At 42.2% G+C, this 13,134-nt stretch overlaps 1 protein-coding gene across 2 annotated transcripts in view; it reads right to left on the bottom strand.

Annotated features, from left to right (window-relative positions):
• The window catches only part of fam49ba (family with sequence similarity 49 member Ba), a 41,277-nt gene that overhangs the window by 17,371 nt on the left and 10,772 nt on the right, over nucleotides 1–13,134 (bottom strand). For both annotated transcript variants that reach the window (XM_083676498.1, XM_083676499.1), the window contains exons 2-5: nucleotides 8,989–9,078; nucleotides 7,774–7,895; nucleotides 6,551–6,656; nucleotides 2,644–2,780 (exon numbers count right to left, since the gene is read on the bottom strand). In XM_083676498.1, coding sequence (XP_083532624.1) covers nucleotides 2,644–2,780; nucleotides 6,551–6,656; nucleotides 7,774–7,895; nucleotides 8,989–9,061 — 438 coding nt within the window. In that variant the 5' untranslated portion in view covers nucleotides 9,062–9,078. The remainder of the gene's footprint in view (nucleotides 1–2,643; nucleotides 2,781–6,550; nucleotides 6,657–7,773; nucleotides 7,896–8,988; nucleotides 9,079–13,134) is intronic.

Below are 13,134 nucleotides of genomic sequence, written 5' to 3'. Positions count from 1 at the left end.
ACCTCTATGATATACCTCTATGATATACCTCTATACCTCTATGATATACCTCTATACCTCTATGACATACCTCTATACCTCTATGATATATCTCTATGATATACCTCTATACCTCTATGATATACCTCTATACCTCTATGACATACCTCTATACCTCTATGATATATCTCTATGATATACCTCTATACCTCTATGATATACCTCTATACCTCTATGATATACCTCTATGATATACCTCTATGATATACCTCTATGACATACCTCTATGACATACCTCTATACCTCTATGATATACCTCTATGATATACCTCTATGATATACCTCTATGACATACCTCTATGATATACCTCTATACCTCTATGACATACCTCTATGATATACCTCTATGATATACCTCTATACCTCTATGACATACCTCTATACCTCTATGACATACCTCTATACCTCTATGATATACCTCTATGACATACCTCTATACCTCTATGACATACCTCTATACCTCTATGATATACCTCTATGATATACCTCTATGATATACCTCTATACCTCTATGACATACCTCTATACCTCTATGACATACCTCTATACCTCTATGATATACCTCTATGATATACCTCTATACCTCTATGACATACCTCTATACCTCTATGACATACCTCTATACCTCTATGATATACCTCTATGACATACCTCTATACCTCTATGATATATCTCTATGATATACCTCTATGATATACCTCTATACCTCTATGATATATCTCTATGATATACCTCTATACCTCTATGATATATCTCTATGATATACCTCTATGATATACCTCTATGACATACCTCTATGACATACCTCTATGATATACCTCTATGATATACCTCTATACCTCTATGACATACCTCTATACCTCTATGACATACCTCTATACCTCTATGATATACCTCTATGACATACCTCTATACCTCTATGATATATCTCTATGATATACCTCTATGACATACCTCTATACCTCTATGATATACCTCTATGACATACCTCTATACCTCTATGATATATCTCTATGATATACCTCTATGACATACCTCTATACCTCTATGATATACCTCTATGATATACCTCTATGACATACCTCTATACCTCTATGATATATCTCTATGATATACCTCTATACCTCTATGATATACCTCTATACCTCTATGACATACCTCTATACCTCTATGATATATCTCTATGATATACCTCTATGACATACCTCTATGACATACCTCTATACCTCTATGATATACCTCTATGATATACCTCTATGATATACCTCTATACCTCTATGACATACCTCTATACCTCTATGACATACCTCTATACCTCTATGATATACCTCTATGATATACCTCTATACCTCTATGACATACCTCTATACCTCTATGACATACCTCTATACCTCTATGATATACCTCTATGACATACCTCTATACCTCTATGATATATCTCTATGATATACCTCTATGATATACCTCTATACCTCTATGATATATCTCTATGATATACCTCTATGATATACCTCTATGACATACCTCTATGACATACCTCTATGATATACCTCTATGATATACCTCTATACCTCTATGACATACCTCTATACCTCTATGACATACCTCTATACCTCTATGATATACCTCTATGACATACCTCTATACCTCTATGATATATCTCTATGATATACCTCTATGACATACCTCTATACCTCTATGATATACCTCTATGACATACCTCTATACCTCTATGATATATCTCTATGATATACCTCTATGACATACCTCTATACCTCTATGATATACCTCTATGATATACCTCTATGACATACCTCTATACCTCTATGATATATCTCTATGATATACCTCTATGACATACCTCTATACCTCTATGATATACCTCTATGATATACCTCTATGACATACCTCTATACCTCTATGATATATCTCTATGATATACCTCTATGATATACCTCTATACCTCTATGATATACCTCTATGATATACCTCTATGACATACCTCTATACCTCTATGATATACCTCTATGATATACCTCTATGATATACCTCTATACCTCTATGGAATCCATGTGCAGTCTTCTCCCATCCCTCTAACTCCCTTTTTTTTTTCTAAAAGTCTCTTATTCACCTTTAGTTCTCTTTTGCACTGTGTTTCTCTCTTTCTTCTTCTTCCTTCCTTCTCCATTCCCTCTGGTCATGCCCTCTCACGCACATCCTCCTCTTCTTTCCTAATGCATTTAAAGGTCTATTTTGCTCTCTTATTTCATTTTTGTATCTTTCCAGCGTCCCTCACTTTCTTTCCCATTCCCTCTCACTACCGGCTCAAATAATGTATCCATTATCCATTCCAAGTAAAATTACAGTAACGATGAGAGGAATACAGAAAGTTCAATATAACAGCGCCTCACAAGGGACAGCTTTCCTTCTTTATTTTCTCTCCCTCGCCTGTCTTCACTCTCCCAAAATAATGCAAAGACGGGTACAGTATGAGTATATGAGGTGGAAGGTAAGCACAAGGGAGAAGTGGGAAACTGTCCCTCCCTCTTCCACAGCCTCTAAGAAACATGTAGGGGGGGAAGGTCAACAGAGAAGAGAGTGTACCTTGAGCTCGTCGAACCGCAAGGTGAAGTGAAGGATCTCGGCAAACTGCCTGGCCAGGGCCTGCTCCTGCTCCAGGTGCTGGGTGGGACTGCAGCGAGCGCTGGTCAGAGCCTTCAACAGGCCATGCAACGATCCCTCTACACCAGAGAAGGGGGGGGGGGGAGGGAAAAAAGGAGGAGAGAGAGAGAGAGAGAGAGAGAGAGAGAGAGAGAGAGACATAGAATGGGAGAAAGACAGAGGAGAAGAGAGGAGGGAGAGAGATGGAGATGGAGGGATTAGAATGAGCAGATGGGAGGAATGGGGTTGCAATGGACGGATGGAGGACGATGCATGAATGGAGAGGTCATTCAAGATAAATGGAGGGACAGAAGGGTCTATAGATGGTAAAGTAGGTTAAATGAACATATGGTTCATAGATGAAAAAGAGTGAAATGCCTGAGTATCATTGTAAATAAGAAGTTGTTCTTAATCAACCTACCTAGTTCAATTAAGGTTGAATAAATAATAACATGATGATGAAGATACAGGTAGAGCTTAATGGATGGATCAGGGTCAAATAAGAACGTGGCGAGGTAGAGCAGACATGAGTGAAGAGTAAGTAAGGCAGGAAACTAGAAAAGTGAGAAGGAGGGATGAAGCTATGAAAAGATGGTCGGAAGGAGGTACAGAAGTATATATAGAATAGATGGATGAACTACAATTTGGCAAACAGCACTGTAGATGGCAGGAAGTCAAATAGGGAGATAAAGATGAAGGAGGTGGGGACTCAGTTGTCAGTGAGACATTGATGTTGTCAGATATACTGTATGGGGGATTCTAACTGAGATCAATGTGGAAACAGTTTGACAGTGTTACAGTCAAGGACACCTGTACCAGTGGAGGCTGGTGGAGGTAGAAATCAGAGGATGGGTTCATTGTAATGCATGGAATGGAATAAGGATCTTTGGTATCATTCCTCATTCTGTTCCGTGCATTACAATGAACCCATCCTCCGATTTCTACCTCCACCAGCCACTGTCAAACTGTTTCCACATTGATCTCAGTTTTTTTCTTTTTAATGATGTTCCAAACTGTTGATTTTAGAAAGCCCAAGGTTTTGGCTATGTTTCTAATTGTTACTAATTGTTTTTTTTATTTTTTTTTATTTTCCAGCCTAGTAATGGCTTCCTTGACTTTCATTGACACCTCTTTGGTCCTCATGTTGACAGACACCAATAGCAGACTCCAAAGGCAAACAAAAGCCTAGAATCATTACTTGACATTGAGAGCTCTCTCATGCCTGCACAAATGATGTGACGGAACACACCTGACTTACCAGAACCACCTGTCATGCCAATTGTCCCATTACTTTTGGTGCCCTGAAATAGGGGGACTATGTATAAAAAGTGTTGTCATTTCTAAATGGTGAAACCAATATGTACACAAATACCCTCAAATAAAAGCTGATAATCTCTACTTTAACATCATAGTAATTGTGGAGTATAGAGGCAAACGAAGAAAAATGCTTCACTGTCCCATTACTTACGCATGGCACTGTATAAATACTGTGTGATCTTAACCCCTCAGTTTTTAGCAAACCAAGTGGCAGGATTGCTGTTTGGACGGTGTCAAATCAAGTTTTCTTTATTATAAAATTAAGGATTGTTGGTCTAAATAAAGGATTCATCCCTATATCTATTACTGGTAATAAGATTTAAAAATGTAGAAATTCAATAACCCAAAAAATATCCACTAAATAGACAAAGTACCAATGCGAAATACAGTTCGTCCAATACATTCTGTATGGCCCTGCTACCACAAGCGAGAAAGAGCAACCACCATATTTGGTGCCTCAGATGTCAACCAGACCAAAGTGGATGAAACCAAGAAGTGGGGCTTTTAGCATTTTGTTATAACGCTGCTAACAGCTAATATCGAAATGCATTGTGGTATATAAGGAGACTAGATTCTAAATAGAGACCAAAGAAAGTGAAAGAGACATGCACAACAAATGGTCCTCCAAGCGACTATTGTAAAAAAAAACTGCTCGACAACGAATTTCAAACTAACGTGACATACAGTATATCAAGTTGTTGCAACCTTCCGCTGAGGAGAAATGTGAGTTTGAATGAATGGAGGGCACATGCCTACCAGTAGAGAGTGAAGCAGGAGGCACGGAATGGTCAAGAAATGTAACAAGAGGGTTGCTAATCAACAGCAACTTCCGCTAGCAGTAGGCGTTACGCGATGCTCTATAGGTACAGTAATACTGTAATGCTAACAGAGCTCTCTCCTTCCTACAGTACTTCTCTCTTTGACCAGACCAACACCACATATCCCTCGGCCCAAGCCTTCATTAATGCTTAATGCTCCTGTCTAGAGCTCCCTGGCAGACAAGCCATCAAGCTGTTATGGGAGTCTAGCTCAGAGATGTCACTCATCTGTCTGGCGCATTGATGCTCCAGAGAGCTGTGCCATTGGACGGTGTTTATGCGCGATCAGATCGCTGTCACGGTTAATTAGGCCATGGCCTAGATCCTCAGCAACTCCCTCAAAGAGAACGATGCCTTCAATCACTAAAGACAGAGTAGGACAAGATATGGTGATGCTTAGATGTCAAGGTTACTCTTCATACGATGAAAATCATATGATGTACCTTTAAAGAAAGGGGGGTAGAAGACAGAAGAAAATCATGGTCTAAAGGTCGATAAGTATGTCACGCATAATTGCCCTCAGCCATTGCTGACACTGAACTAATAATGGCAATGTTAAAGGAGCTACACATGAAATCTTAGAACTAGCCCGAGCGTACCTCACAACTGTACGGTATGTGGGGTCCGAAGCTCCCCTATGTTGGCTGCCGAGGGGATTGACTCCTTGGGGATAAAGTCGTCCTATGGGCAGTCTGAACATCATCCAATTCCCGTTAGCAATACCTCATTGTGGAGTCCTAACCTTAAGTCCTTAACCTTAAGAACCCTCTACTTCCACAGTGGACCGCAGATCACAACCAGCGCGTCAAAGTCTCCTTCCTGACGCCCGCAATGGGATGCCATAACCACACACCAGAAAAGGAATTGTATAGGGTCAACTGACTGACAACACACAAATTATAGCAGTGAACGCAACCCTGCATTTACTTGATATGAATGTAACGTCCAACGTTGCATGTAATCAATATCAATTATGTTCACTAAGACAAACCTTCTCTGACTTTCTCTCCCACTCTCCTGCTTCAAGATTACCACCACAAGATGTTTTAGACATTACAGTGACATTATACAAATGGCTTTTTTTCCACATAACCTCGTCATATATTTGGACAAGATTTCGGAGACAGCATTCGAGACATTGATAGCGTCTGCTGTTCAGCCCTCATCGTGAGTGTACCACAGTAAAGCGCTGCGTAGGCCGACTCCTATCACCGTGTAAACACGATGAGATCATGGGAGAGCCATTGGACTAGATGAGGTAAGGGAGGTTCGTCTCGCCTGCGAGGCGTGGTAATCGGATTAGAGCGCTTGGCTGCTCTGCCGGTAGGCTGGCCCCACTTGTGGCTAGGCAGCCAAGCACGCAGTTCAGACATCACGCAAGGCCATCACGACATGACCGCTGTGTGTGTGATACAATATTCAATGGGGTATATGAATACAATTGAAAAATTATGCTAATGAACTCAGCAATAGGAACATTCTAGCCCTCAAAGACAAGGATTAAGAACACCAATGGGGATTAAGATCAAGGCTATCGTCACTGAAGTATTCAGCATTTCATTTGCTCCATTACTCCATCTCTTTTAGATCCATCGTCAGAAAGGGTAAGGGGTTGAATAAATCCCACCAATACCCCCACCAATACCTCCACCAAAACCCCCCAATATGATCTCTTGGTTTTAGCTACCCACAATTCAGTTTGCTGTGGCATACACCCAGCCTCAGAGAGAACTCATAGAACTTCTTTAGCTTCCCAACCAATGGGACCACTGCAGCCCAAGCCTGCTCCTGTATCCGGTCCTGATTCGGATTCTGTATCGCCTGGAGAGTGAGTGAGAGAGAGAGAGAGAGAGAGAGAGAGAGAGAGAGAGAGAGAGAGAGAGAGAGAGAGAGAGAGAGAGAGAGAGAGAGAGAAGGATAGAGAGAGAGACAGGAGGGGGGGGTTAGTGTCAAATGTACTATTTTCAAAGGTGGACAGGGTAAGATGAACAGAGGGACGTCTTATGGTCAGTGTAAAGTTTTTAGGTTTAGTTTCGCCTATTATAAAGGTATCAATGTGTCAACACTTAGTAACCCTTCGTAACACTGATACCAATTTAAATGATTTCTGATTAACAGCTTTACATTTTTGCTGTATCCTTCCAAAGCCATGCCAATAACGCATTGTATTTTAATTTCAGAAGCAGTTGGGAGGAAGTTAAGTGGAGAGGAGATCGAGGGAGATGTGAGAGAGAGACATTTGAAATTCATTCTGAACAACACAAATCTGGACAAACAACAATAGAGTAGCTACTCTTTTCTCATTTAAATGGAACATTTTGACACACAAAAGAAAACAGGCTACAGTCTGAGAAGAAATGTTTGCGAGAGCATATTTGTTAAAAAATAATTAGCAGAAACCTTAGTGCCCTGATTGACAGCTGAATGCAAGACAACCTTGGTTCCCCTGTTCCCATGGCAACCTTGAACAGTATCTTTCCAAAAAAGGCAGTAACTCAACCACCCAAAAAAGGTTTCTTTTTTCTTGAGTGGAATATTGCTACTAGGAATATTTGTCTGCATGTATGTGTGTAACTTTTTATGTATTTATTTTCATTGTTGGTTTTGAAGGCAATATTTTTGGCAAATTAGAGCAATGTTTTATATTGTATGCCAATGCACCATCTTGGTAAAAGAAAAACAAACATTTTCCTTTATTGGCAATTGGCAAAGGGCAAACTCAAATTCATAAAGCTACAATGAGAGGCCATCAAGGCCAATTAAATTCAATCAATTGCCAATAAAGGAAAAGAGAACTGCGGGTTCACTCACAGTTTACACTGCACTTGCGGGACAAGGTAGGTTTTGTGTCAATAAGGAGAGGAGTGGGACAGAGACTGGAGTGCGTCAGATTCATAGGTACCTCTGGTGCCAACACAACAAACCACCCTTCACTCACCTGTCGTATCTCTTCTCCTGCTCCTTTGTAAGACTGAAGATCGTCCAGGACAGCCAGAGCCTCCATCAGTACCTTGTTCACCTGCTCCCATAACGCCCTCTCTGCCTCTGTGGGCTGCGCATCTGAGGAGGGTCGGAATGGCAAAGAGAGCATTGGCCAAACATGGACAGGATGTCAGTGCCATACTGGGTTAAGGTAGTGAGGTGGTGCTGGTAAAGGGTTTGGTAAAAGAGTGGCAGTGAGGTGGTGTGTGTGTGTGTGTGTGTGTGTGTGTGTGTGTGTGTGTGTGTGTGTGTGTGTGTGTGTGTGTGTGTGTGTGCGTGCGTGCGTGCGTGCGTGCGTGGGTGGGTGGGGGTGGGTGTGTGTGTGTGTGTGTGTGTGTGTGTGTGTGTGTGTGTGTGTGTGTGTGTGTGTGTGTGTGTGTTGTATTGGTAGAGGCGTATTAGCAGAGCAAAGGATAAGGATTTGACAACGGTTAGAAAAGCATTTGCGAAAAGCCGGGAAAATGTTTATAGTGCAGGAAGCTTTTTCACAGATTCCTGAGTGCTTGTCACTGGTACACAGATAAAGCAGTGATATGACTGAATATGATACGCCTTATCCCCCCCAAAAAAGCCAATGTGGTTAAAAGGAAAACTGAGAAAAACATGTTTTTAATATCACACTTGCATTTTTGTGGCACAATGTTGTTCTTTCTCAATCCAAGGTTCACCCGATTCCTTTATATCAGATGGCACTTTCAACCTCTGTGTCACACCTATGGTCCCCCTAAGCCCTATTTTAGCCATTACAACCTACTTTTTCAACCCGAATCGCTTCTCTGCACTTCTCCCTCCCGCCCTCCACCCCCCCCCCCCTCTCCCTCCCTCCCTCCCTCCCTCCCTCTTGTCAAGCCAAATCCCATAAACACAGCAGGGGTGTGCTGGGGGTAGGGGGGCGGGGCAGGAGTGTTGGGACTGGGAGAGGTTCTCTGCGGCAATGATCTTCCAATCAGATTCCCTGGTAGGTAGCTTTTCGAGACCCCGCTGTGCCTTCCCCTAAAAATACCTGACCTAGAATTCATCAAATCCCAAATTTGATGCTCCTATGCTTTCCAGCATCCCAGATCCGAAAGGTCCTCAGGATGCTCCTTGTCATTTCTGAAATGAAAGGAAACTACAAAATGTGTGTGTGTGTGTGTGTGTGTGTGTGTGTGTGTCTTTATGTATCACTCACTCTCAAAGTCCAGGAAGAAGTTGCCAGTGTTGTTGTCTATGTCCCTCGTCAACACCTTGATCAGGTTCCCCATGCCGACCAATCAAAAACCTAGACAGAATAATGGGTCAGATTAGATATACAAGACTTATCTCACCATTATCTGTGGACCATTGTTGTGTAAGTATATTTGTGTGTGTGTGTGCGCATGCCCCTGTGTGTGCCCATTTGCACATTAACGAGCACATTGTATCAAGGTTGACACACACTGGTGTCCACCTCTGTAAGTGTGTACAATATGTCAAAGTGTGCGTGTGTGTGTGAATGTATTTTATGTCTAAGTGTGGGTGTTTGTGTCTATATGTGGCCATGACTGTATGTTGTGGTTATAGCTTTGTACCAGCGTGCCTGTTAGTGTGTTGTATGCATGCCTGACCCTCTCTTTCTGCCACCTGGCCCACCTGCCCTCTCACTATGGTCACATCTGGTCACCAGATGTGAGAGCTTGACACGTACCAGCTGCCACATGGGGGGGCAGAGGATAGAGAGATACGAGAGAAAGGGGGGCAGAGGACTGAGAGATACAGGAAAAAGGGAGAGAGGGGGGCAGAGGATTGAGAGAGGACTGGAGACGGGAAAAGGTACAAAAGGTAGAGAGAGGTGGGTAGAGAGGAGTAGTCCCAGAGTAGCGCCACACTAACCATATAACACAACATCCACAAATGCTAACCCAGTCATCTTTTATTTATTTATTTTTTATTTAAGTTGCAATGGACACGTGTTTATTTTGTCTTCATTTACATGAAGGCTGAGCGGGTCATAGGTCAGAAAATGGCGGGAAACCAGGATTTGGTGCGGAGATTGCTGCACTAGCCGGGCTGGTGGACCAATATCTGTCAGTTATTCCTCTTTCCCTCCTCCATCTTTTGACCCTAAGGCTGGTGGAGGTAGGAATCGGAGGACGGGCTCATTGTAATGCGTGGAATGGAATGAGGAATGATATCAAACTACTGTGTGACTTAATGCAAATATTAACTCATTAATCCAGTTGATTATTAATGTTATTAATCGCACATTAGGGTTTTATGGCAAAATGTGTGGGCTGTTCTGCTCCAACGCCCCACCACGTGGTGACTACTACATCCACTAATGGTGACTACTACATCCATGCTGTCTATCTGTATGACTAAGGTGGATGTAGAAATCGGAGCACAGGATCATGCATAGAATGGAATAAGGAATGCATGGAATGGAATGAGGAATGATATCAAACTACTGTGTAACTTGCTGAGTACCAGGGTGGTTGCTCACTCCTTGGCTGGTACCTCAGTTCTTCATTGCCCCCTGGCAGTTAGTCAGAACAAGTCCAAACCAGTGGTCTCCAACTCCAACATGTGTTATAAAACTTTTGTTCCAATCCAGCTTTAACACATTTTATTCACTGAATCATCACAAAATCATGACTCAACTCATCCTCAAGCTAGGCTGGAACAAACGTCTGTACAGCCAGTCGTTCTCCAAACACTGCTACTGGCGAGGCATATTCAATCATTCTGAATGCGAAACATTAAAAAGATTCATTGAAAAGTAACTCAACTGCATGTGAATTCAAACTCTATATAATGCAATTTATGCTCCAAAGAGTGTATGTTCTGTGACTTGTCCTGAAAACCTGGATTGAATAAGGCATACTACTGTAAAAGCTGCTCTACAGTAGCATTGCATTAAAGTCAACCTTCTTTAAAGATGCAATATGTCGCTTTTCCCCCTTGAAAATGTCTCTAAATAACCATGGTGAATCATTACTCATGATGCACTGGAAGTCTGTGACAATGCGTGCAAGACCCAGCCCTTCTACCTGAATTTGCTTTTCCAAAATGTTTGGGACGTTTCTGGGCGTCTACAAATTGCTGTCACAGTATGAGTATGAATGCACAGCTGCTGGTAAAGCACTTGTTTCATGTGAAATGTAAGAGTCTCTGCTGGCTGGTTTCTGTGTTCATGTTTCCCCAAACATTTCCAAACTAAATAACAACTGCATTCCAACCACACAGGTCCTTTGTTTGTTCCAAGTTCATGTAACTGTAAGACATTCGCTAGACAAAAAAGTGAAAATCATTGACAGATTCATTGTTTCAGTTAGAAGTAGTTTGCATTGAGCAAGGGGAGGGAGAGAGGAGGAGACACTATTCTGAATTGTCATTGAAATTCCCATTGCAGGGAAAAGAGGGCGCAATCCTGCATATGGTGCCTTTAAGTAACGGGGAAAGCTGCTGCTCTTCCTAAATCCCCTTTAATCAGATAATTGATTAAATACAATTGTTGGCCTTGATTACATCAACTACACTGAAGTAAAACTGCCTAAGTGTCACACCCATTCCCATGTCAGTTTCCCTCCAAAATCGATGCTACAGTATGTACTTTAAGCCTCGAAAACTAGAGGTACTGCACCTCTTCTTTGAATTATATTCTTGAGAGATTTGCTGTTTCAATTCCATTTCAAGTCAAGTAAGTTCTGTAATAAGACATATTATTTATCCAGTTCATCCAATAATCTATTTTCTGAATTGTGATGGGTAGATCACAGTTGAGAATATAATTCAAAGAAGAGGTGCAGTACCTCTAGTTTTCGAGGCTTAAAGTATCTACTGTACTTTAGCATCGATTTTGGAGGGAAACTGACATGGGAATGGGTACACTCAGTACAAGTAAATAATAATGACAGGTAACTGAATTGTACAGTACTACGTCCACATTCCTTCGGTCTCTGTTATGACTTTCTATCTCTACAACAGTGTCAGCCACACAGAGACACTGACTGTTTATTGGCCATGCAATCAATTCACATGAATTGTGGTAATTTTTGCACCCCCCACCCCGAGACAACACACCCCCCCTCCAAGACAATACACACATGCACACCCGCAAGGGGGAACAGAGCTCTGGGCACAGGGTGAGCCATATTCCGGCACCCCTGGAGCAGTTAGGGGTTAAGCGCCTTGCTCAAGGGCACAACGGCAGTGGTAGGCACCTGGATATGATGCCAGTAACCCCCCCAGTCACCAGCTCACATCAGCTCTCAACCAGCTAACCTCCAGGCTACCTGCCGCCCCATGGACAGAACAGGCAGTCAGCTCTAAGCCATCACTGAGACCAGATCACTAGGGTAGGTTAAGTCAGTCAGAGAAAAGGGATTTACTTTTGACTTAACCCCCACAGCCCAGGCTAGCTCATCCAAGCTACCACAAGCCGTCTTATCAACACTGGGCATAACACTGAATTAGGCTCATGTTTAGCAATTGGCTGTAAAGTAGCATGCCATTTAATCTGAGTCACTCTAATGACACAAGCTCTGGGGGGTGGGAAGAATGTGTGGGCTGTGTTTTTAGTATTTTGGTTTTCATCTTGCAAAACGTTAATATTAAGTCATTAATCCAGTTGATGAATGTACGATTAATGTTACTAATCTTACATTAGGGTTTTATTGCAAAATGTGTGGGCTGTTCTTCTTGCATTTATATCAACAACTTCTATGGTCATGTAAGTTTAACGTGGGTTGATATAGCTAGGGGTTTAAATGAATATGTGAGGGGAAGGATTTCCTAGGATTTAGCGAAACAACCTTAATTAATAACTTTGCTAAATACAAAATCACTTTAGTGGTTCATACTGCTAGGCAAGCAGGATGTTACGAGTGTGCAATACATTTATGAGATGGGACTATACTTTTGAAGTGCTGTGCTTTGTAAAAGAGGAAAAGGACAGGGCACCAGCAGTTCAATTCACCTGCCTGAGAGTAATGCATACTGACATTTGTGTGTGTGTGGGGGGGGGTGAGTGAGTGAGTGAGTGTGTCTGTGTGTATATTACGGGTGTATACGTTGAGACGTGTGTGTGTGTGTGCGTGTGTGTGTGTGTGTAAGAACTTGTGCGGTGAACTCATACTACTGTTGCCGGGGGTAGATACAGGCCACTGGGACAATGTGACATCACTCTTGTCTTGTTATTGTTTTGATCACAGTAAGCCCCACCCCTCCATCTCACCCCCAGACCCCCACCCCCTTGTGAGCGTGTGTGCTATCAGTGGGGGGGTTAGGGAGGGATAAGGGGGGGTGGGGGGTTACCTTCAATGAAATTTGAGCCCCTCATTTGACTGCAACTATTACC

This window comes from Argentina silus (assembly GCF_951799395.1).
Source record: "Argentina silus genome assembly, chromosome: 1".
Taxonomy (NCBI): Eukaryota; Metazoa; Chordata; class Actinopteri; order Argentiniformes; family Argentinidae; genus Argentina; species Argentina silus.
Note: the sequence above shows the minus strand (reverse complement) of the source record. Positions and strands in the feature narration are given on the sequence as shown.